Raw genomic sequence first — 26,949 nt, 5'->3', positions numbered from 1 at the left:
ATCAGGAGGTTAGGAGATCAAGACCATCCTGGCTAACAAGGTAAAATCCCATCTTTACTAAAAATACGAAAAATTAGCCAGGCGTGGTGGTGGGCGCCCAGTTACTCAGGAGGCTGAGGCAGGAGAATCACTTGAGGCAGGAGAAGCGCTTGAATCCAGGAGGCAGAGGTTGCAGTGAGCCAAGATCGCGCCACTGCACTCTGGCCTGGGCGACAGAGTGAGACTCCGTCTCAAAAATACATAAATAAATAATAAAAATAAAAATATCCAGTACCTAATAAGGTAAAATTAGGTCCGACATCCAATCAAAGATATGAAGCATGCAAACAGATAGGAAAACATGACCAATGAGGAAAAAAAATCCATCAACCAAAGCTGATCCAGAAATGACAAAGACATTAGCGGATTAGGACAATAAAACAGTTATAACTGTATTCTACAGGCTCAAAAAGGTAATAGATATGGAAAATATAAAAAGCCCCAAACTGAACTTCTAGAAATGAAAACTACAATGTCTAAGTTGAAAACTATATTAAATAGGATTAATGGAAGATGAGACATTACAGAAGATTACTGAACTTGAAAACATAGCAATAGAAACTATCCAAAATGAAAAGTGAGACAGAAGAAAGAATTTTTTTAAAATGAATAGAACATGAATGAGTTGTAGATCAAATTCAAGCAGGCTATTACACATATAATTGTAGTCTTCTAGGAAGCAAGTGGGTGAAGGGGGGAATATTTGAAGAAATAATGGCCAAAATTTGTCCAAATTTCATGAAGACCATAAATCCACAAAACCCAAATTAAAAAAACACGAAGAAAACTACACTGAGGCACATTATAATGAAAATGCTCAAAATCAGCATTAAGAGAAAATCTTCCAAGTAGCAGGGGGTTGGGAGAAGGAGGATCCTATTTAAAGGAACAAACAAAAGGATGACTGATTGCTGAACTCTAATCAGAAGCAATGTGAGCAAGAGGACAGTGGAGTAACATCCGTAAAGTACTGAAAGAAAAAACTGCTGTCAACCTACAATTCTATATTCAGCAAAAAATTACTAAACTTGAAGACACAGTGATAGAAAATGAAGGCAAAGTAAAGCCATTTTCAGATATATGAAAGCTGAAAGAACTCATCACCAACAAACCTGCACTATAAGAGATGTTTAAAAAGTCCTTTGGAGTTGCCACAGGTAAATTTAAATGAGAGAAAAAAAAAAAAAAAAAAAACAAGTAGTCCTTCAGGCAGATGGAAAAGGATACCAGACGGAACACAGATCTACATGAATAGAACATGGCAACTACATGAGTACCGAAAATGGTAACTATATAAGTAAATATATGAGATTCTAAGGTTGTAAGTATATAAATCTTTAGTACATAATAGATGCTTTGATTGAATTAAACATAAAAATAGATATTTTTGTTGAAGAAAAAATAATAATAAAGTGTAGGCTTTAGAGGATACATAAAACACTCAGTGTGCTGGTTTATACCTGTAGTCTCAGCTGTGCAGGGGGCTGAGGCAGGAGGATTCCTTGAGCCCAGGAGTTCAAGGCTATAGTGAGCAATGGTCATACCACTGCACTCTAGCCTAGGCAAAAGAGCAAGACCCTACTCAACTAAAAAACAAAAGTAAAAGTAAAATGTGTGATAAAAATTACATACAGGTTAAGAAAGAAATAATGGAAGTATAGTATTGTAAGGTTCTTCTACACATTAAGTGAGATAACATCACTCAAAGATATACTATGAAGTGATAAAGTAAAGTGTAGGCCAGGTGCAGTGGTTCACACCTGTAATCCCAGCACTTTGGGAGGCTGAGGCAGCAGATCACTTGAGGCCAGGAGTTCAAGACCAGCATGGCCAACATGGCGAAAAAATTAGCTGGGCATGGTGGCATAGTCTCTAGTTCCAGCTGCTCAGGAGGCTGAGACAGGAGAATCACTTGAACCCAGCAGGCAGAGGTTGCAGTGAGCCAAGATCACGCCACTTCACCCCAGACTGGGTGAAAGAGACTCTGTCTCAAAAAAAAAAAAAAAAAAAAAAAGAGGTATAGTGTAAAACCTTGAGCAACTATTAGCAAAAATGTTATTGCTAGTAAGCAAACAAAAATATAAAATAGAGTCATTTTTAAAAATGGAATTAATTTGAAAGAACACAGAAAAACAGGAAAAGGGAAATCAAAAAGCAGATGAAATAGAAAATAGCAAGATAAATTTAAATCTATAATGAAATCACATTAATATAATCTACCCTAATTAAAATATAGACAAAGATATTAAAATACAAATATATATATATATATTTCTCTAGTGCACCAGACTGACGGTTCCTTGAAGAAGATACAGTTTCCTGTGTTTCTCTGCATTGTCAGACTGTCACATAAAAGGTCTCTCATAAATACAGAGGGGAAGTGGGGAGGGGGAAGGAGGAAAGGAGGTAGGTCTACTGATTCCCATTTTACTACTGTTTCTTCCACAGGAAACTAGTATTATTACTCACTCATGCAACTATAACCTCCTTAATAAGGTAAGACCACAAAAATCCAGATACGACGACTCTACATAAAACACTTCTAATTAACCCCGTCTCATATCATATGAGCTTTTCTATGCATTTTTAATAGCTTTCCCAATGACAGCACTTTTGATCTGTGAACTTGACCCACACTAATAGTAATATCCCGATAAACTAAGCAAAAAGGTAACTCACTGGTCCAGGCAGCCAACAGAAGCGATCCGCAGAAACAAGAAGGTGAATCTTTAGCCTGCTATATCTGCCACTATGAACAGCTGCTGAGCTAACTAGACAGAGACTTCATTCTAGGTATTACATTAGAATGCCTAAGACTATAGTCATATAACAACAATTCTTGAAGATTTTCACCTTGTTTAGTAAGGGCTTCTCGGAGAGCAGGAGTTATCATAGCTCTTCTTTCACCATCTTCATTCCTCCCCATGTTCCTGAACAAACCAGACTTCTCTTCCTGCTGTTCCTTTTCTCTCTGCATTAAAATAAAAAAGAATGAAATCCAGAATTGGCAATGTGCAATGTAAATAACAGCACAATCATGAACACCTAGCATCAGAAAAAAGGTCCATTATGAGGCCGGGCACGGTGGCTCACGCCTGTAATCCCAGCATTTTGGGAGGCCAAGGCAGGCCAATCAGCTGAGGTCAGGAGATTGAGACCAGCCCCGCCAACATGGCAAAACCCCATCTCTACTAAAAATACAAAAATTAGCTGGGGATGGTGGCTCACACCTGTAATCCCAGCTACTCAGGAGGCTGAGGCAGGAGAATCACTTGAACCCGGAAGGTGAAAGTTGCAGTGAGCCGAGATCACACCACCACACTCCAGCCTAAGCAACAGAGAAAGACTCCATCTCAAAAAATAAATAATTATAAATAATTTTTAAATTTTTTTTTTAAAAAGGGCTGTTATGAACCATGGCCCACAAAACCCGTCCTCTCCAAAGTGAACACACTCACAATGAGACAACAATCTAAAGACATGCCAAGATGCTCTTGTTTAAAGTAACTATATACTCAAACATACACACCCAAAAACCATAAATCTACAATTCACTTATCTAAGTGTCAAACATTTTCAGCAATCTGAGTACAGATAGCTGCCTAACTTCAGCAAGTTGCTTATTTTCTCTGAATTTCCATTTCCTCACCTGAAAAGGGAAAAAAATAACAATAGCAATAGAGAAGAAATATGTTGAAGGTTAAATGAAATAAAATCACAGCACAACCCCTGATGTATAATAGGCGTTCAATAAATTATAGCTGCTGCTGGTATTACATCTCTAAACCCCCAAAACAAGTGAAAAAAGTACTCGAAGGTACCCTGAGAGCCATCAGCTCAGAGACCAAGTCACCCCACTACCACCAACAGCCTTCCCAATGGCTCCTTCTCCTTTATTTTATTTTTTGAAACGGAGTCTCGCTTTGTCACCCAGGCCAGAGTGCAGGGGCATGACCTTGGCTCACTGCAACCACCGCCTCCCAGGTTCAAGCAATTCTCATGCCTCAGCCTCCCGAGTAGCTGGGACTACAGGCGTGCACCACCATGCCCGGCTAATTTTTTTGTATTTTTAGTAAAGACAGGGTTTCGCCATGTTGGCCAGGCTGGTCTGAAACTCCTGGCCAATGTCCGCTTCTAGAAGATCCCATGCAGGATATTTTTCTTCAGTGATAGAAAAAGAAACACTTAAGAAATCCAAAGGATAATATAAAACTGATTGTGTTTCATGTTGACTTTGGCCACCAGGAAATTTCACCAGCACACCTTTGATTACTGTTACAAAACCTTGCACCATTCTGGTCTTCTATTCATTGTAATTGGCTTGATATGACAAGATGACCCTCATTCCGTCTTTCTTTTTTTTTTTTTTTTGAGACGGAGTCTCGCTCTGTCGCCCAGGCTGGAGTGCAGTGGCGCGATCTCAGCTCACTGCAAGCTCCGCCTCCTGGGTTCACGCCATTCTCCTGCCTCAGCCTCCCGAGGAGCTGGGACTACAGGCGCCCGCCACCTCGCCTGGCTAGTTTTTTTGTATTTTTTAGTAGAGACGGGGTTTCACCAGGTTAGCCAGGATGGTCTCGATCTCCTGACCTCGTGATCCGCCCGTCTCAGCCTCCCAAAGTGCTGGGATTACAGGCTTGAGCCTCCGCGCCCGGCCCATTCCGTCTTTCAATTGATTTCTTCCTCTCTTTTTAAACGTTTATTTGTGTATATTTTAAAATATATCTCCCTATCTTTTTGGGAATGGTAGAGTGCTAAATAATAATTTCAGAGACAACACACAAGATCTGTGTTAGACTTTAGGGGAGATACTCATCAAATCTTACTGACAGCTGCAGAAATTCACAATAACTCATTTTGGCAGTGGTCCTACCACTAAGCCCCAGACCACCCCTGGTGCCTATTTTAAATGTCCAGCCATCCAGCCCCCAGGTGAATAAGTGAATGGACTCACCGTAACACCTCTTCTACTTTAACGTGAGAATATCTCACAGATGAGATCTCAGATCTGCTTCAAACTAAAACAGAAGGGGGTATACAAAGGGTACTTGGGGGAGGATGGCCCGTAAGTTGCTGGTTGATGAGGCCAGGCAATAGGTAATAAGAATTCACTATATCACTCTGTGTACTTCTGAGAACATTCAATGTTCCCCATACATAAAATGTAAAACAAGATTAAAATTTTTAACACTTGGCCAGGCACATCGGCTCACACCTGTAACCCCAGCACTATGGGAGGCCGAGGCAGGGGGAATCACCTGAGGTCAGGAGTTCGAGACCAGCCTGGCCAACATGGTGAAACCCCGTCCCTACTAAAAATACAAAAATTAGCCAGGCATGGTGGCGGGCACCTATAATCCCAGCTACTAGGGAGGCTGAGACAGGAGAATCGCTTGAACCCAGGAGGCGGAGGTTTCAGTGAGCCAAGATTGCATCACTGCACTCCAGTCTGGGCGACAGAGAGAGACTCTGCCTCAAAAAAAAATAAAATAAAATAAAAATTAACACTCACAGAAAGTAAATGAAATTTGGAGTCAATATCTCTACATTCTCTGTTACTTCAGGGACATGCTCTGAAATAGGAAATCAGTGAAAAAAGTACTTTAGAGAATCAAATGTACCAAATGAGAAAAAAAAAAAAAAAAAGCCACATTAAGTCCTATCTGTCCTAAAAGTCAGCATTCCAAATTACTAAATATAATCAAAATGCAAGGCAAATGAACATTTTGGCTTCCAGTAATAGAGTTCTTAATTACACATTACTGGATGGAGCTGAAAAAATTCATAAACAAACATCAATCATTTGTTCTTCCAATAAATGTAATTAGTTTAATGCTAGGCCTTTTATACAAATAAAAAGGCTCCAGTTATTATTTTGTTAAGATAGTTTAAAATAGAAGGAATCCTTTGCCTTTTGTTTTCCGAGATGAGGCCTCCCTACGTTGCCCAGGCTGGTCTCAAACTCCTGGGCTCAAGTGATCCTCCCGCCTCAGCTACCCAAGTTGTTTGTTTTGTTTTTTTAATCTAAAAGCAAAAGTGTGAGCTTGATAAAGAAGTCTTGTGGTGAAGCAAAACGAACAAATCTCAACCTTGAAAGCATTTAAATTCTCTGAAGCAATTCTATAGCAAGTCTCTATAATTCCTCCACAAATCATGCAAAAAATTGATGAGAGATGGCAGTATTTGCCCTCAAAAGCCTCTGTCACCACAAAACATCACGGCTTATTTGCTTAACCCAAAGGCCAAATAAATCCAAAATTGGACCCAGGCCCATGACACTGGCCTCTGACCACTGTGCCCAAAGCTCCACAGATATCCTCTTGGGGTTTTAAACAGAGACTTCCGGCCCCTACAAAATGAACAGACTCCAAAGGACGGCCATGGAATACTGTCCCTGTCCCTTCACTAGAGAAAGTATCTATTATAAAATGTGAGTGTTGCAACCCCAGAGTCAGTCATAAGGGCTATGATTAAACGTCTTGAGCACTCAGGACAAACAAAATTCATCATTCCTTCCCTCTAAGGCAGCTCAATCCTATCTTCCATATGCAGTAGTAACTTCGCTTCTGAAAAGAAATGTAATGGTTTATAATACTCCGCAAGGGAGTTTAATGCACCATTCAAATTCTAACTCTAATCTGCTAGGTGCAGACACTGTTTACTCTCTGCCCAGAATATAACAATACAACAACCCATATAGTTTTGTGTATTTATTCATTTATAGTTGTTACATGACCTAAATAGAAATAAGTAAGATCCCAGAATCAGCCAACCTTGATTTCTTCCTCTCCTGTACCATCCCATTTAAAGATGAGTGGCCAAATTCTGTAACCACATAACCAGCCCAATCTGGTTCAATTACATGTAGTAAACTTGTAAGCTGTATTTCAGTTGCCATGAACCCCCAGGTTGTAGGTCAGGTAACTCGAGCACAGATGAACCCAGTGTGCCCAATGTGTGACACCAGAGGCAATCAGAACTAAAAAGTCAACCACAGGCAGAACCAAAGGGCTAGGATCAGGGAAAAGAGAGAATTAAGAAGCAAGCCTCGACATCACCTCAGGGCATGCGCCAATCAGATCATGTCTTGGCATCGCCTCACGGCATGCTCCAATCAAATCACACCTCCTGGCATCACTTCGTTGCAAGATCCAATCAGATCACACTTCACTAATTATACTGCCTCATGGTAATCCTTCTGCCTATAACATCTGCTCCAGTCTCCAGCTCAGGGAGACAGATTTGAGTGTTTCTTCCTATCTCCTTGCCAGTCGACTCCCAATAAAGCCTTTCTTTTTTCCAAAGCCAGTGCCATGGTATTGGTTTCTATTTACATCCAGCAGTAAGCCCATTGCCCAGTAAAACAGTTCTAGGGTTTCATTTCCTAACATAACTGTTCTCTCCACCTACAATGCCACCGTTCTTGTCCATGGCCTTGATTTCTCCTAAGGGACGACAGCAAAAGCCAAACTAAATGGTCTCCCTGTCTCCAACCTCCACTTCCATTCCTCCCATCTCCCATACCCATCACACTTGCCTTGAAACAAAACTCATGTCCTAGCCAAGCTGCAGTGGCCTGACATGCAAACAGGAAAGCCAATTATAAGCCAACTTCCTAAGCACTTATGAAAATCGCAATGAATACACAAAACGTTCTTTACAAACTGACAGGACTACATGAATCTTATAGAATAATAGGAATAAAGCAGTGGTACTAATGTTTTTTGTTTGTTTGTTTTTGTTTTAAATATCATACAATACTGGTTGGGTGCAGTGGCTCATGCCTGTAAACCCAGGACTTTGGGAGACAGAGGCAGGAAGATTTGGTTGAGCCAAGGAGTTGGACCAGCCTGGGCGACAGAGTGAGATCCCAGCTCTACAAAAAAAACAAATTTTTTTTTTTTTTTTTTTTTTTTTTGAGACGGTGTCTCACTCTGTCTCCCAGGCTGGAGTGCAGCAGCGTGATCTCAGCTCACCACAAGCTCCGCCTCCTGGGTTCACACCATTCTCCTGCCTCAGCCTCCCCAGTAGTTGAGACTACAGGTGCCCGCCCCCACACCCAGTTAATTTTTTTGTATTTTTTTTTAGTAGAGACGGGGTTTCACCGTGTTAGCCAGGATGGTCTCGATCTCCTGACCTCGTGATTCACCTGCCTCGGCCTCCCAAAGAGCTGGGATTACAGGTGTGAGCCACTGCGGCTGGCAAATTTTTTTTAATTAGCCAGGTGTGGTGGCACGTGCCTGTCATCCGAGCTACTTGGGAGGCTGAGGTGGCAGAATCACTTGAGCCCAGGAGTTCAAGGCTGCGGTGAGCTATGATCACAGCACTGCACTCCAGCCTGGGTTACAAAGCAAGACCCTGTCTCTAAAAGTAAAAAAATTTTTTTTTAAATCATACAATACTACTTAATTCATTTTGATACCATCGTCCCAGAAACCACAGTACCACCCGATTTTGCCTACGATAAAAACAAGGCAAAAAACTGATGTGCTAAAGACTTTAAAATGCTATATAGTTGGAAACTGACAAACAGGAGTTTTACAAGAAACAAGCTTTTTTACCAAAACATACATTTCTCCCAGGAAAGAGTCTTTCTGATTGTTTGATCCTTTTTTTTTTTTTACCATCATGTGATTCCTTTTCTTATTGATCTTCTAGAAAAGGTTGGCTAGGCTGGGAGTGGTGGCTCATATTCGCAATCCTAGCACTTTGGGAGGCGGAGGTGGGTGGATCACCTGAGGTCAGGAGTTTGAGATCACCCTGGCCAACATGGTGAAACCCCATCCCTACTAAAAATACAAAAATCAGCCGGGTGTGGTGGCAAAGGCCTGTAATTTCAGCTACTGGGGAGGCTGAGGCACGAGAATCACTTGAATCCGGGAGGCAGAGGTTGCAACGAGCCGAGATGGCACCACTGCACTCCAGCCTGGGCAACAGACTCTGTCTCAAATAAAAGATTGGCTATAGAATGCCCAAATTCTCTAGAGGTCATTTTTCTAGACAGTCAAGCTGGCTAGGCCTGGAGCCATGCCCGCACAAGGTGGGCATTCAGAAAATGTTGGTTGAATAAATGAAGAAATGCCTCCAAACTATCAGACAGCTATTTCTAGACCTGGAAATTTAGACCACACTTCTTTCAGTAACTAATTCTAAACCTGGTAACTTTCAATATTAAAAACTCAGGTCGGACGTGGTGGTTCACGCCTGTAATCCCAGCACTTTGGGAGGCTAAGGCGGGCAGATCACTTGGGGCTCAGGAGTTCAAGACCAGCCTGTCCAACATGATGAAACCCCACCTCAACTAAAAATACAAAAATCAGCCAGGTGTGGTGACATGCGCTTGTGGTCCCAGCTACTCGGAAGGCTGAGGCAGAAGAATCACTTGAACCTGGGAGGCGGAGGTTGCAGTGAGCTGAGATCACACCTGGGCAACAAAGCAAGACTCCATCTCAAAAAAGAAAAAGAAAAAAAAAAAAACCTCTTCTTTATGTTTAATTATACATGAAGTAGAGTTTTAATATTAATCTAAACTAATAAAATTAATTATATCACTGAAAAAGAGTCACAGTAAAAAAAAATTAATATTTAATAACTTCTGCTGTAATTTAACCCCACATTTAGAATCCTATTTCTTTAATAAATGAATCTCCAACATATCACTCACTGGTCATGGTTCAGTTTTAAAATGACCAATTTTCACCATTACTCAAAGATTTTGTATATACTGGATTCTAAAAATGCCTTTTGAACTTGTGGAAAAGCAGTGTGTCCAAGCGTGTGAAGAGCTTTACTCTGACACAGTAATTCTATTTTGGATAACCTACCTTAACAAGATAACGTGGGGACTCATTGTTAAGTGCTCCTAGCTACAGAGACCATGGTGAGTCCAGACGGTTTAAGGGCAGCATATTGGGCTTGAAAGCATATCACCTCCTGTCTCTAGGTGAAGTAAACACTCCAAAGCCTTAAAAATAATTCTGAAACTAGCTTCCTGTTATTCCACTGCAATACCAATAGAACTTTATAATCAGAACTGGACATACTGAGATCCTTCTGCAATTTAAATAGCTGGTAAATTGAAATGTTTCTCCAGTGAGTAACCGTCAGGCATTTGCCATTTATTTCCAAAATTAATGATGCTGATGTTAGTGTTTGTCTGCTTAGCCAGAACATTGCTGTGGGGAGCATTTAGCAACATTTATTTACTGCAGGAAAAAAAAAAAATAAGTAGCAATAGGCTTTACATTTACAAATCACAACATAAGAGAAAGAGAAAATAAACAATATAAAAATTATCAGGCTCCTCCTGACTCGTGGTTTTCTAAACACTACAACTTCTCTTCTGAGAAACACTTTTCCCTGGGGAGGCAGCCAAGAGGAGTGACACAGACAGATGGAGTCCAGGCTTGAGCCCGTCAATTTACCAGCCACCTGACGATCAACAAATTGCTTAACCTAAGCCTCAGTTGCTTATCTGTGAAATGCTAAATTGCAGATAATAATAGTATGATTATCTCAAGGTCACTGTGAGGATTGAGTGAGATAATCTAGTCTGTATTTTGATTTCTCCTTTTTTCCTTTATTTTTTGAGACAGGATGGTCTCAGGCTATTGCCTAGGCTAGAGTACAGAGGCACAATCTCGGCTCACTGAAACCTCCTTCTCTCAGGTTCAAGAGATTCTCCTGCCTCAGCCTCCCGAGTAGCTGGGATTACAGGCGTGTGCCACCACGTCCAGCTAACTTTTGTATTTTTAGTAGAAATGAGGTTTCACCATGTTTGCCAGGCTGATGTTGAACTCCAGACCTCAGGTGATCCACCAGCCTCAGCCTCCCAAAGTGCTGGGATTACAGGCATAAACCACTGCACCCAGCCTCCTAGTATTTTAAACCTACACTGGAACTCTCCTCTCTCCCCACACCCCCTAACCCATTCTCCTATTCAATCAAGTCACGTTGCCTCCCACTGCCTCCCACTGCCTTCAGGAGAAAGCTCAGCCCTCCACTGCAGGACTTGAGAAGCCCCTAGGATCCTACCCCATCTTCCTTCTCTATGTCACAGCTCCACACATCCCTACCCCTACTCAACTCTAGGCACACCAAACTGTTTAGGGTTTCCCAAACATGCCACCCCTAACACCCCATTCCCCCGACATCTCCATCTGTCTCCCTAACATTCCAGTGTTTCAAAGTTTAGTGCTCTAGTTCTTAGAAACTACTTTCATCCTTCAAATTATCTTCAGTCCTAGAAGTCTTAGATATTACTACAAAGGGAGGGAAGTAGAATACCATGGTGGTGTTTAGGTAGGACCAAATCTATCCTATTTGAAGACATATTCTTATATAAGTTAATATTATATTCTAATTATTAACTATTATAGTTAATATATTCTAATTACATTGGAATAATAGTTAATATTATATTCTAATTTTAATTATATATATTATACTAACATATAATTATGTTAGAATAATTAGTTAATATTATATTCTAATTCTAATTGTATATTATACTAATAATATATAATTATATTAGAATAATTAGTTAATATGTTCTAATTCTAATTATATAATTATTATATAATTCTAATATGATTATATACTTGCTATATAATTAATTCTAATATGATTATATAATGGTTATATAATTAATTCTAATATAATTATATAATTGTTATACAATTAATTCTAATATAATTATATAATTGCTATACAATTAATTCTAATATAATTATATAATTGTTATACAATTAATTCTAATATAATTATATAATTGTTATACAATTAATTCTAAAATGATTATATATTAATTCTAATAGAATTAGAATATAATTAGAATTAAAATATAGTATTATTATATAAAAAATATATTAACTACTATACAAGAAAATACAATGTGGCCGGATTAACTGTTTTAATCTACATAAGAACTTTACAAGGCAGATACTATTATATCCCACATTACAAATGAGAAAATGGAAGCACAGAGGGGTAAAATAATTTGTCCACATACACAAGCTGAGACATATGACTCCATGAAAGTTAGTATTACTCAAAAACCAGTCTTAAAATGACAGTGCTTCAGCCCAACTCTTAAGCACTGGCACATACTACTTCCCCCAACAGTAACAACTAAGGCAATTTCATGTGGTGTGTCATGGATGATCATGTGGAAAGCACTCAGAGAATACGTGTGAACCAGCCCCAAAGAAAATGCCAGAAAAAGCCAGCCTCAGTGGCTCACACCTGTAATCCCAGCACTTTGGGAGGCTGAGGCAGGTGGATCACCTGAGGTCAGAAGTTCAAGACCAGCCTGGCCAACATGGCGAGGCGCTGTCTCTACTGAAAATACAAAAATTAGCCAGGCGTGGTGGCAGGCGCTTATAATCCCAGTTACTCAGGAGGCTGAGGCAAAAGAATTGCGTGAACCCGGGAGGTGGGGGGTTGCCGTGAGACGATATTTTGCCACTGCACTCCAGCCTGGGCGACACAGCGAGACTGTCAAAAAAAAAGAAAGAAAAAAAAGAAAAAAGAAAATGCCAGAAAAAGAAAAGGAAAAGAAAAGCCAAACAGTAAAACCTCCATTGCCAAGTTTAGTATCCCATATCCCATATAAATCGAAAACAAGATCTATTTGAACACACTGCTGTAACCTAACAATCCTGAAAAACGAAAACTGACAGCTTATTTTCGTGTCATACTAAAGTTGGAAAAAAATAGGTACTTTTCCCAAAGATCTGATGATTTTATGAGAGATTTTTATGAGAAAGCTGAAATATCACAAACCAGCTGCTTAAAGCTCATAAAGCCCAAATTCATTACATTTCAAAAAATAATGTACATGGATGTCCGAAACCTTCATTAATGTTTTCTCCAGTGCCCTCTAATGGCCATAAGATGAAAAAGCAAAGAAAAATACATACCCATAAATTACCCCAAACTCTTCACCCACCATAAACAAAGTTTTTAATTTTTTTTTTTTTTTTTTTTTTTTTTGAGATAGGATCTCGCTCTATCACCCAGGCTTGAGTGCAGTGGCATGATCTTGGCTCACTACAACCTCCACCTCCCAGGCTCAAGCGATCCTCCCACCTCAGCCTCCCAGTAGCTGGGATTACAGGCATGCACCATCACACCCAGCTAATTTTTGTATTTTTTGTAGAGACAGGGTTTCGTCATGTTGCCCAGGCTGGTCTCAAACTCCTGAGCTCAAGCGATCCACCTACCTAGGCTTCCCAAAGTGCTGGGATTACAGGCATGAGCCACTGCGCCCAGCTAAACAAAGCTTTTAAATAAAGCTTAACCTGGCAGAAAATACAAAAATCTCTAAATTAGCTATCTCATGCATCATTTTAAGACAATTCCACCAATGAAAATTACTCAGATTTTTAATGAAGAGTCATAACATTACACATTCACTTTGACCCACCATATCAATATGGGGAATGTGTAAATGTAGGAAAACATTCATACATCTTTCAAAAGTAAGAAAAGTCTCAGACCAGTGTTAATTATAAGAGCAGAAAACTTGAAAGCACATCAAATGACCAACTCTAAGAAAATGTATAAGCAAATTTAAAACATCTAAGCAAGGCCAGGACCGGTGGCTCACGCCTGTCATCCTAGCACTTTGGGAGGCCGAGGCGGTGGATCACTTGAGGTCAGGAGTTCAAAATCACCCTGGCCAACATGGTGAAAACTCCATCTCTACAAAAAATACAAAAATTAGGCAGGCATGGTGGCACATGCCTGTAATCCCAGCTACTCGGGAGGCTGGGATGGGAGAAATGCTTGAACCCAGGAGGCGGAGGTTGCAGTGCGCCGAGATCGCACCACTGCACTCCAACCTGGGCGATGCAGCGAGACTCCATTTCAAAAAAAAAAAAATTGGCCGGGCGCGGTGGCTCACACCTGTAATCCCAGCATTTTGGGAGGCTGAGGCAGGTGGATCATGAGGTCAAGGGATCGAGACCATCCTGGTTAATACGGTGAAACCCCGTCTCCACTAAAAAATACCAAAAAATTAGCCAGGCATGGTTGCGGGCGCCTGTAATCCCAGTTACTTGGGAGACTGAGGCAGGAGAATGGCGTGAACCCGGGAGGCGGAGCTTGCAGTGAGCTGAGATTGCACCACCGCACTCCAGCCTGAGTGACAGAGCAAGACTCCATCTCAAAACAGACAAACAAACAACCAAAATTATACTGACCAGAGGACAGTGGGAGCCTCGGACTTAAGAACAATAGAACCAGTCGGGCACAGTGACTCACACCTGTAATCCCAGCACTTTGGGAGGCCGAGGAGGGCCTAGCACAAGATCAGGAGATCAAGACCATCTTGGCTAACACGGTGAAACCCCATCTCTACTAAAAGCACAAAACCTTAGGGGGTGTGTGGTGGCGTGCACCTGTAGTCCCAGCTGCTTGGGAGGCTGAGGCAGGAGAATAGCTCAAACCTGGAAGGTGGAGGTTGCAGTGAGTGAGATAGCGGCACCGCACTCCAGTCTGGGCGACAGAGCGAAACTCCATCTCAAAAAAAAAAAAAGCAAGACTCCATCCCCAAAAAAAAAAAAAGAAAGAAAGAAATGTTTCACAGGAAAAGAAAAAAGGCAAATGAACAATAAACACAAAATGCATCCAATCTCACTCACAATTTTAAAAATGCAAATTAACACAAAGCTACTATTTTTCAGATTGGCAAAATTTGAAAGACTGATAACACCTCGGATATAGAGAAACAGGTACTCTCAATTCTCTTCTACAATGGAAGCAGAAGGGAAACTTTTTGCAACTTTTACAAGGCAATTTGGAAATATCAAAACTACGAATTCCCTTTGATGCCAGAATTTCAATTTTAGGAATTTACTCTTCAGATAAGTTTATATCAGCCATAAAAAAAATATGAGCAAGAGTATCCATTACAAAAATGAGAAAACACCTCAATGTTAATGAACAAGAGCCAAATAAATTGTGGGACATCATAACGAACTACCTTAAAATGAACCTTACATTGAATTCATCTAATATGACAGGACCAGAAAACTGTCATGTTAAAGGGAAAGAAAAGCAGTCTGCAGACCAGGAGTACAAAATGATCCCATTTGTGTAGCCAAAAAACAAAATTATAACAAAACATAAATGTGTTTATAAAGGGCAATAAAATACCTGGAAGAATATTGTGAAAACTGTGGTTACTATGAAAAGCGGATCCAGGAAAAACAGGAACAGAGGACTGCTGTCTGTGAAATTTTTAAACACATGTAAACAGGGTTTTAAATTAAAGGAGGCCAGGCGCGGTGGCTCATGACTGTAATCCCAGCACTTTGGGAGGCCAAGGCAGGTGGATCACTTGAGGCCAGGAGTTTGACATCAGCCTGGACAACATGGCAAAACCCCATCTGTACTAAAAAAAATACAAAAAATAGCCAGGTGTGGTGGCACACGTCTGTAATTCCAGCTACTTGGGAGGTTGAGGCAGGAGAATCACTTGAACCCAGAAGGAGAAGGTTGCAGTGAGCTGAGATTGCATCACTGCACTCCGGCCTGGGCAACAGAGCAAGACTCCATCTCAAAAAAAAACAAAAAATAGGCCGGGCGCGGTGGCTCAAGCCTGTAATCCCAGCACTTTGGGAGGCCGAGGCGGGCAGATCACAAGGTCAAGAGATCGAGACCACAGTGAAACCCCGTCTCTACTAAAAATACAAAAAATTAGCCGGGCGCGGTGGCGGGCGCCTGTAGTCCCAGCTACTCAGGAGGCTGAGGCAGGAGAACGGCGGGAACCCGGGAGGCGGAGCTTGCAGTGAGCCGAGATCGCGCCACTGCACTCCAGCCTGGGCAACAGCGTGAGACTCCGTCTCAAAAAAAAAAAAAAAAAAAAAAAACCAAAAAATAAAAATTAATTAATTAATTAAATGATACTACAAAGAGAAGATCAGATCAAGTTAAAATCTCTCAAAGAAATATCTAAGAAACAGTTTTACAACATTAAAAATGGCTCCCGCGGCCGGGTGCAGCGGCTCACGCCTGTAATCCCAGCACTTTGGGAGGCCGAGGCAGGCAGATCATGAGGTCAGGAGTTCAAGACTAGCCTGGCCAAGATGGTGAAACCCCGTCTCTACTAAAAATACAAAAATTAGCCGGGCATAGTGGCAGCTGCCTGTAATCCCAGTTTATCAGGAGGCTGAGGCAGAGAACTGCTTGAACCCCGGAGGCGGAGGTTGCACTGAGCCAAGATCATGCCACTGCACTCTAGCCTTGGTGACAGAGCAAGACTCCATCTCAAAAAAAAAAAAAAAAAAAAAGGCTCCCTCAGATCATGGAGATGAAAGAGTAGAGAATGGAGATAATGAGACAGGGTTTTTGAAGATTTCTCTGGAGAATGTTGGTAAGGTACTTTTCCCTCAAAAGGAGAGAGGCTGCACGGAGCTGTCAGCCTCTTATCTCTAGCCCCACAAGAAAAGTGCCAATCCCAGCCTCTCAAAGAAGTTGCTCTGTATCCCCCGCCCTCAGAGGATTACAGATTGAGGTATGGCTGCCGCCCAGGAAATTTAGAAGCAAACAGATCAGCTACTTGCATTAGCAAGTGAGCACTACTGCTGGGTAGGAATTGGCTTGTCCCCTCCAAATAAAGAACTCAGGAGTGTTCCCCTGACAGCAGGATGGGGGCGAGGGAGAGCTCAGATCCTGACCCATTGGTCAAGTAAAGCAGAGAGCAGGTGACAGATTTCAAAAGAGAAGCCAGAGAGGCAGGGCACAGAGGAGGGACTAAGCAGCCATCAGTATACTTCTTGGCCAGGCACGGTGGCTCACACCTGGAATCCCAACACTTTGGGAGGCTCAGGCAGGCGGATCACCTAAGGTCAGGAGTTCAAGGCCAGCCTGGCCAACATGGTGAAACTCCGTCTCTACTAAAAATACAAAAATTAGCCAGGCGTGGTGGTGCACACCTGTAATAGCAGCTACTCAAGAGGCTTACACAGGAGAATCGCTTGAACCTGGGAGGCAGAGGTTGCAGTGAGCTGAGATTGTGCCACTGCACCCCAGCCTGGATGAGACAGTAAGATTCTATCTCAAAAAAAAAAAAAAAAAAGGTATACTTCCGGGAAGTATAGAAAAGGTATACTGCGAGGAAATGGGCTCAAAAAATAAGGAAAAAGAAAAAGAAGTACACCTCTCAGCTTCTCAGAGTACATTTTGCTCAGGGCAAGGGACCTGCCAGGGAGATGGTCATAGCAAGTATCTCCTAAGAAGCCATGAAAACATTCCCTGGAAAGAGAGTCAACTCAAAACACATGACTAGGAGAGAGAGCACAAAGACATCTATGACAGCAGTGATCAAGTAAGAACTTTCACTTTTCCTTTTTTTTTTTTTGAGACAGGGTCTAACTCCCGTCATCCAGACTAGAGTGCAGTGACACGATCTCAGCTCACTGCAACCTCTGCCTCCCAGGCTCAAGCGATTCTCCTGCCTCAGCCTCCTGAGTAGCTGGGGTTACAGGCGCATCACACCTGGCTGATTTTCGCTTTTGTATTTTTGGTAGAGACTGGGTTTCGCTATGTTGCCCAGGCTGGTCTCAAACTCCTGAGCTCAAGTGATCCATCCGTCTCGGCCTCCCAAAGTGCTGGGATTACATGCGTGATTCAGCACGTCCAGATTACTTCTCTTTATCTGTCCTGCCTCCCTGCAGCTGCTCCCAAACCCTATGGAGATCCAAAACAGCAGCTAACAAATACGCTGGGTGACAGAGTGAGACCCTGTCTCCAAAAATAAAAAATAAAAAAAAACCAAAAAACCCACTGCAAATTTCCCAAAATGTCCAAACAATGGTCTTTTCTCTTTGATTGAAGACTAAAATTTACAAAATGCATTTGGGGTCTCTTTTCATTGTCTCTTTTTTTTTTTTGAGACAGTCTCGCTCTGTCGCCCAGGCTGGAGTGCAGTGGCACAATCTCGGCTCACTGCAAGCTCCGCCTCCTGGGTTCACGCCATTCTCCCGCCTCAGACTCCAGAGTAACTGGGACTACATGCACCTGCCACCACGCCCAGCTAATTTTTTCAATTTTTAGTAGAGATGCGGTTTCACAGTGTTAGCCAGGATGGTCTTGATCTCCTGACCTCATGATCCACCTGCCTCAGCCTCCCAAACTGCTGGGATTACAGGCGTGAGCCACATTGTCTCTTTTAATCCTAGAATGGTGATCGCCTCACCATGTTTTTTTGTTGTTATTGTTTATGACATTGACATTTACAGAATCTAAAAGGCTTGTGGCAAATACTGGATTTGTCTGATTGTTTCCCCATGATAAGATTCAAGCCAAACATTTTTTGATGCAAAACTACACAGATGATGATGTGTGTGTGTCTTGCTATATACATCATATCAGGAGGAACTTGAGTCCAATTTTATCAGAAACGATGATGCTAAATGTGGTTGCTTAGTATAGGTGGGAATCCCCTGATCTCTCCATTTGTAATCAGAGGGATTAGTTTCTAATCCCTCTGAAATTAGAAACTAATATATGGGGGGTTTTCCCCACTCATTCCTCATTTCTAGTTGGTTTAGTTTGTGGGATGGTATTTTGAGACATTGAGTATCTATTCCCCAAAGACATTTCACACAATCCTTGCTTAAATCAACTTGTTTTGTTTTGTTTTGTTTTTGAGAAGGAATCTTGCTCTGTTGCCCAGGCTGGAGTGCAATGGTACAATCTCAGCTCACTGCAACCTCCGCCTTCCAGGTTCGAGTGACTCTCCTCCCTCAGCCTCCCCAGTAGCTGGGACTACAGGTGTGCGCCACCACGCCTGGCTAATTTTTGTATTTTTAGTAGAGATGGGGTTTCACCATGTTGGCCAGGCTGGTCTCGAACTCCTGACCACAGGTGATCCGCCCACCTCAGCCTCCCAAAGTACTGGGATTACAGGTGTGAGCCACCGCACCCGGCTGACTAATTTCTTTTTTTATTTGATGTAATATAATCTATTATGTTCATTAATCTTTTTGAAGCTCAAATTGTTCCAAGTTTGACCTGTAAGAAACCCTTTGAGTTGGTTCCTATGTCTTTTTGGCAGGTCTCCATAAGTCTCTGAGGCCCCACTTGTTCAATAAGATGTTCCAGGGCTCATCTGTTACCCTTCTTTCGCCAGTCCTGAAACAAGCCCTTTATTATAAGGAACGGTATTCAGAAAAATAAGATCTGAGTACTTAATACATTCATTATTTCTGGGTCTGTGGCACAATAAAGAATATATCTGGGCCAGGCACGGTACAATGGTGCAATCTCAACTCACTGCAACTCCACCTCCCGGGTTCAAGCGATTCTCCTGCCTCAGCCTCCTGAGTAGCTGGGATTACAGGCACGTACCACTACGCCCAGCTAATTTTTGTATTTTTTTTTAGTAGCGAGGGGTTTCACCATGTTGGTTAGGCTGGTCTTGAACTCCTGACCTCAGGTGATCTGCCTGCCTCAAACTCCCAAAGTGCTGGGATTACAGGGATGAGCCACCACACCTGGCCACATATATCTGGTCTTTGACCCTGGTTCTTGATACATAGCTTTAGAAAACCTTGGCATTTCCTAAGTAACAGATTCAGGATGAAGGCTGATCACCAGAAAGAAATCACATGATTAGAGGATTAGAATTTAGGGCCAGCCTGACCTTTGAGGAAAAGAAGTTCACTGGAGATTGAGCTTAATCAACTACCAAATGATTTAACCAATCGTGCTTGCATGATGGGACACCAACAAAAACCCTGGACACTGAAGCTCAGTGGGGCTTCCTGGTTGAGGAACACACTGATGTGCCTGGATTCCCAGAGGAGAGGACACAGAAGCTCCATGTCTCTTCCTCATGCCCATTCCCTAGACCTTGCCCAAGAGTATGTCTTCCATTTGACCGTTTCTGATCTGTGGCCTTTATAATAAAACTGCAACCTAGATCAGCCTGGGCAACATGGCGAGACCTTGTCTCTACAAAAAAATTTAAAATGTTCTTGGCGTGTTGGTGCATGTCTGTAGTCCCAGCTACTCGGGAGGCCAAGATGGGAGGATCCCTTGAGCCCAGGATTTCAAGGTTGCAGTGAGCCATGATCACACCACTGTACTTCAGCCTGGATGAAGGAGTGAGACCCTGTCTCAAAAACGTCAAAAAACAAAAACCAAACCAGCAATCTTAAGTATAGAGCTTTCGGGGAATTCTGTGAGTCATTCCGGCAAAAGAGTAGGTAGCTGTGAGACTTCCAGCTGGTATCTGAAGTCAGGGCAGTCTTCTATAGGACTGTGCCCTAAACCTATGCAGTCAGACACTAACTCTGGGTAAGACATATCAGAATTGAACTGAACTACAAGGTACCCATTTGGTGCCAGAGAATCGATGTCAGAACATGCAAAGTCCTTTCAGTGAACATAGCTAGAAAATACTATTTATATATATATATATGCACACACACACACACACATATATATGCATATTTAAACTAAGTTTGCAAATATAAGTGCACATTTTTTAAAATCTTAAGTCCATATCAGCCTCCAAATCAAATCCAACACCACTTGGAAATCACAGTAATGCATATCAATCCACCATAGTGTTATTCAGAGCCACGCAACAACATTCCACTGTGTGGATACACCACGCCTTTTTCAACCAGTACTGGACACAGTTGTTTGCTATGTATGCTGCAATGCGTAAGCCTGTGGAAATACTGTTTTGCATTAATGAAGCTGTATCTTTAAGGCAAATTCATACAACTGGGCCTGCTGGATAATGGATAAATGCCTATGTGACTTTGGTAAAAACTGCCAAAAGCCCTTCCATACAGGCTAGACCATCCTGGACTCCCACCTGCAAGGTATGAGTGCCTGTTTACTCACAGCCTCGCCTAACTGAGTATGTCATCCAGCTTTTGAGTTTTGGTTATTATATTCTGAAAGGTGAGAAATGTTTATCAGTGTAGTTTTCATTTGTATTTCTCTTATTACAAGTAAAGTTAAGCATCTTTTCATGTTTAAATCTCTTTGTAGAGTCGTTTCTGAGAAATTCTTATTCATGTGTTTTGTCAACCTTTTCTACTATATTTTTCGTCAGCTGGAATTATAGGCATGCACCACCACACCCAGTTAATTTTGTATTTTCAGTAAAGACAGGTTTTCATCATGTTGGTCAGGCTGGTCTCGAACTCCTGACCTCAAGTGATCCACCTGCCTCAGCCTCTCAAAGTATTGGGATTACAGGTGTGAGCCACAGCAACTGGCCAGGTCTGCCTTTTTTTTTGAGACCGAGTCTCACTCTGTTGCCCAGGCTTGAGTGCAGTGGCATGATCTCAGCTCACTGCAACCTCTGCCGCCAGGGTTCAAGAGATTCTCATGCCTCAGCCTCCCAAGTAGCTGGGACTACAGGCGTGCGCCACGTATGTCCGGCTAATTTTTTTTGTATTTTTTAGTAGAGATGGGGTTTTACCATGTTGGTCAGGCTGGTCTCGAGCTCCTGACCTCAAGTGATCCACCTGCCTCGGCCTCCCAAAGTGCTGTGATTACAAGCATGAGCCACCACACCCGGCCAGGTCTGCCTTTTTTGTTTGTTTGTTTGTTTGTTTTTGAGACAGATTCTTGCTCTGTCACCCAGGCCAGAGTGCAGTGGCGCAATCTCGGCTCTCTACAAGCTCCACCTCCGGAATTCACACCATTCTCTTGCCTCAGCCTCCCAAGTAGCTGGGACTACAGGCACCTGCCACTGCGCCCAGCTAATTTTCTGTATTTTTAGTAGAGATGGGGTTTCACTGTATTAGCCAGGATGGTCTCAATCTCCTGACCTCGTGATGTGCCTGCCTCGGCCACCACAAAGTGCTGGGATTACAGGCGTGAGCCACCGTGCCTGCAGGTCTGCCTTTTTTTAAGAGTTCATTGTATAGTAAAAAGATAAACACCTTGTCTGAGATATAAAGGGCAAATAGTTTCTCCTGTTTTGCCTTTTGATTTTCCTTATGGCCAGGTAAAATACTTTAAAGTCATTCATAAATTTAATGTTTTTTATTGCTTCTAGATTTTGAATCATATAGAAAAGCGTGAGCCACCGCACCCGGCTGACTAATTTCTTTTTTTTATTTGATGTAATATAATCTATTATGTTCATTAATCTTTTTGAAGCATGAAATCCTACTGCATCGTACATTCTCACATTCATCTAGTCATCTAGTCACTGAAACAGTCACATCCCAGACTGATATTTCCTGGATTCCTAGGGGCCCCACTCACGCTGATCTCCACACCCACAGACCAGGCTGCCATCCTTAAGCCCCAACACCACTTAGTCTATACAGCAGAGAAGCAAATTAACACTGGAGTTTCACTTGGAATCTCAACCATAATAAATCCTATCATGTTGTTCATCTTCAAACAGCCCTGAATAAAATCTCTCTGACCATCTACACCAAGCGTGTCCAAACCACAGCCCACTGGCCCAACACAAATTTATAAACTTTTTTAAAACATTGTAAGATTTTTTTTTTGCGATTTTTTTTTTAAGCTCATCAGCTATCATTAGTGTATTTTATGTGTTGCCCAAGACAATTTTTCTACCAGTGTGGCCCAGGAAAGCCAAAAGATTGGACGCCCCTGATCCACACTGTCCTCAGTCCTTGTTCTCAAATCTCCTGCTTATCCTCTGATGAGCTGACTTTCACAGGGCTGAGATGTTCACCATGCTCATGAAAAATGGCCAAAAAAAATTATAAAACCCTCAAGACAGAAGCTAGAGAAATGAAACTCTTCTTGTGAGCTCAGATGGACTACATAGCAATAAATACTAAATGTTAACCAACTGCGGGAGCCAAGTGCAACATTTCCCAAAGTAATGGTACCTTTTCTTTCTTCACATGATCCATAATTTTGCCCAAATCTTCAACATCAACAATGGAATTTAGGCTCTGACGGTCCTCACCACCAAACTCTTCCTCACTGGAGCTCTCAAAGGGCTCTTCCTCCTGGAAGAGAAATGCTTCAGAAACAGTGTTCAAAGGGGCAAAGGCAAAGTTCTCTTACACTCCCTCCCACACTAAGAATTCACTAGGTCTCTAAATTCTTGTTTGTTTGTTTGTTTTTTTTTGAGACACGGTCTCGCTCTGTCACCCAGGCTGGAGTGCAGTGGCATGATCTCGGCTCACTGCAACCTCCACCTCTTGGGTTCAAGTGATTCTCCTGCCTCAGCCTCCCAAGTAGCTAGGATCACAGATGCCCACCACCACACCTGGCTAATTTTTGTATTTTTAGTAGAGACAGGGTTTCATCCTGTTGGCCAGGCTGGTCTCGAACTCCTGACCTCAGGTAATCCACCCACCTCAGCCTCCCAAAGTGCTGAGATTACAGGCGTGAGCCACAGCGCCCGGCTATCTATAAATTCTTAATTTAAAAATAAAATCTAGGCTAGGTATGGTGGCTCACCCAGCTCTTCGTGAGGCTAAGAGGGGAGGTCTGCTTGAGGTCAGGAGTTTGAAACCAGCCTGGGCAACACAGCAAGACCACATTGCTACAAAAAATGTACACAATTAGACAGATGTGGTAGCACATGTCTATAGTCCCAACTACTTAGGAGACTGATGCAGAAGCGTCACTTGAAGCCAGGAGTTCAAGACCAGCCTGGGCAACATAGTGACACCCTCATCTCTACAAAACAACAACAACAATGAAGAAATAAATCTTAAGTCTTTAGCATCAGACTTATAACTATGAAAGCGCATGATGGAGTGAGAACAACTAACACTTCACCTGCCCTCCCACGTCACAATGACGTGAGCTGGGCTCAGGGGAATGAGACACGTGCCAAGCAGAAGTAGAGGAAATGTGACGTCACTGGGGAGACACATTTGCGGAGTATCTACTACGTCCCCAGCACAATGTTCATATACCCATTCATTTCATCCTCAACTATTTATGATGTAGATAGGTTCAACATCATCTCATAGATGAGGAAATTAAAGCTAGAGAAGTTAAGAAATCTCGGCTAATACGTGGCAGCCTTCATCCCTTTCTCCAATGGAGGATAAGGCAGAATCAAACAATAGAGAGATTTTGTTTGTTTGTTTTGTTGTTGTTGTTGTTTTGAGTCTCGCTCTGTCACCCAGGCTGGAGTGCAGTGGCATGATCTTGGCTCACTGCAACCTCTACCTCCTGGGTTCAAGCAATTGTCATGCCTCGGTCTCCAGAGTAGCTGGGACTGCAGGCATGCACCATCACACCCGGCTAATTTTTATATTTTTAGTAGAGATGGGATTTCACCATGTTGGCCAGGCTGGTCTCAGACTCCTGACCTCAGGTGATCTGCCCGCCTCAGCCTCCCAAATTGCTGGGGTTACAAATGTGAGCCACCGTGCCCAGCTGACAAAGAGATTTTTAAGAGGTGAAGTAGTTGTTTGTTTTCAACAGCAGGTACTTTCTGAGTAACTCAAGGGTCACTTTAAAATTAAAAGAAACAGGCCGGGCACGGGGACTCATGCCTGTAATCCCAGCACTTTGGGAGGCCAAGGCAGATGGATCACCTGAGGTCAAGAGTTCGAGACCTGCTGACCAACATGGTGAAACCCTGTCTCTACTAAAAATACAAAAATTAGCTGGGTGTGGTGGCATGCATCCGTAGTCCCAGCTACTCCAGAGGCTGAGACAGGAGAATTGCTTTAACCTAGGAAGTGGAGGTTGCAGTGAGCCAAGATCGCAACACTGCACTCCAGCCTTGGCAACAGAGCGAACAAAAAAAAAGAAAACAATTAAATTAAAAGAAACAAAATGTCAATAACCTTCATATACAGGCCAATATGCCCCACAGCATAGCAGAGAGATATCATATAATCAGATGCTGCTGATCAAGTGTTCAATACAAAATAAAACAGCCCCCCTTAGACAAGGTCACTCCTTATGCTGCGCCAGATGATAGGATTACCATGGACAATCTAACCCTCTTCTACTACAAACCAAGCCTGAGACTACAGAAGCAGCACTGTGGGTGGCTCCCTGGTATCTCTTTTGCTTTGTCAATAAATGAATAGTCTTCTCTGCCTTGCTTCCAGATGACAAAATAAACTGTTCCCAGAAATAAGTGTATGGATGTGTTCTTTAATTTAGCCCAGCTTCAACAGAAAATCTCTGCCAGTTAACTCCACCCTGATGTCCCAGCCTCATGACCAAGCTGTCAAGGAGAGTCAAGTATACCACCTGAAACATACTTTCTAACAATTAGTCCATTTTTAGATCTTCTAGTCCAGTGTTTTCCAATCAGTTTGTCTAAATATATAAGAATACCTTCAGTATTAGGATCTCCTGATGTACTCATTTTCCTAGAATTGCAGTAAGTTCCGTATTGCCCATGTGTCCTGTGCTCCTACCTCATCATTTCCAATACATTTCAGAATCTTAGACACAGAAGAGACATCAGGGATCATCTGGTCCAATCTCCCCAGATTATCCTGGACAAGAAGTCAGTATAACTTTTGCTGTAAAACACCAAATTGTAAGTATTTCCGACCTTGTGGGACATACAATCCTGTCTTGACTACGCAAATCTGCCCCTCTAACACTAAAGCAGCTATGACAACACATAAATGAGCATGGCTATTCTCCCAAAACCTGTATTTTAAAAAATTAAAAAACAAGCTGGGTGCACTGGCTCACACTTGTAATCCCAACAGTTTGGGAGGCCAAGGCAGGAGGATTGCTTGAGTTCAAGAGTTTGAGACCAGTCTGAGCAATACAGTGGGACCCCATCTCTACAAAAAAGAAAAAAACTTGGCTGGGCATGGTGGTGCACACCTGTAGGCCCAGCTACTCAGGAGGCTGAGATAGGAGGATTGCTTGAGCCCAGGAATTAGAGGCTACAGTGAGCTGTGCACTAACTACTGCACTCCAGACTGGGGGACAGACTGGCCCCTGTTTCAAAACACAACAGGCAATAGGCTGCATCTGGCCAGTGAGCCTGTTTGCTGATCCCTGTCCTAGACTCTCCTTGATAACTTCTCCTTAGACTCGAGTTTCTGATGGAAAGACTCATGTCGAGAATTTACTTTTTCCAAAAGGAACCTATTTCATCTTCACATAAAATCAGATCAAAACTGCTATTAACTTGGCTCTGTGACCTTGGGAAACTTCAAAAGTTCTCTTGAACACTGAATATACTCATGGTAGCCAGTAGTGCTAGAAAATTAATGCAACACATTCCCCTGGCCCCCACAAAGATTGCAATCCAGTAAGAGACATACAGATGCTACATTTAAAGGGGCTTTAATGAGAGGGTTTAGGAATATGAAAAGGAGCCACGATACCTGAGTCATATGTGAAGGGTAAGTAAACAGGCCTGGCCAGGGAAAGACATGTGGGTATGCTGTTGGAAGGGGATGGGCAAAGTCACCAAGGCAAGCACCACGAGGCATTTAGCTACTGTCCGCCACTCAGAAAGTACCAGCAGATGGAGAATAAAGCATATGACATGGGGAGAAAATGTAGCAGAGAAAGATGTGGTCCGGACTGCAAAGGATCTTGCCTGCCCTGGAGAGAGAGAACGAGAAGCGTCTAACATGGTCTGAACAGAGAAATAACACAAACCTGCATTTCAATAGCTCACTCAACTGGGAAGACAGAAGGTAATTTAAGGGAAACAAGACTACAGACAAGGATAAATCTGAACAATGTACGACAATCCCCTTGGGAAGAAAAGATGCTGGCCTGAACTAAAGAGTAACAGGTGAGCAGAAGGTTGGATATTCAAACTTATTTGGCAAAAAAAAATTTTTTTTTTTGGAGACCACAGTCTCACTGTCGCCCAGGCTGGAGTGCAGGGGCGCGATCTCAGCTCACCACAACCTCCGCCTCCCAGGTTCAAGCAATTCTCCTGCTTCAGCCTCCCGAGTAGCTGGGATTACAGGTGCCCGCCACCATGCC

The 26,949-nt window shown here is 42.4% G+C and overlaps 1 protein-coding gene across 3 annotated transcripts in view; it reads right to left on the bottom strand.

Annotated features, from left to right (window-relative positions):
• The window catches only part of LOC105466335 (S-adenosyl-L-methionine-dependent tRNA 4-demethylwyosine synthase TYW1), a 252,872-nt gene that overhangs the window by 199,756 nt on the left and 26,167 nt on the right, over positions 1-26,949 (bottom strand). For 2 of the 3 annotated variants that reach the window (XM_071095310.1, XM_011715316.3), the window contains exons 7-8: positions 22,887-23,009; positions 2,893-3,010 (exon numbers count right to left, since the gene is read on the bottom strand). In XM_071095310.1, coding sequence (XP_070951411.1) covers positions 2,893-3,010; positions 22,887-23,009 — 241 coding nt within the window. Of the gene's footprint in view, positions 1-2,892; positions 3,011-22,886; positions 23,010-26,949 lie in introns of those variants that run through there. The other variant, XM_071095311.1, reaches the window with a different exon arrangement.

This window comes from Macaca nemestrina, chromosome 4, assembly GCF_043159975.1.
Source record: "Macaca nemestrina isolate mMacNem1 chromosome 4, mMacNem.hap1, whole genome shotgun sequence".
Lineage (NCBI taxonomy): Eukaryota > Metazoa > Chordata > Mammalia > Primates > Cercopithecidae > Macaca > Macaca nemestrina.
Note: the sequence above shows the minus strand (reverse complement) of the source record. Positions and strands in the feature narration are given on the sequence as shown.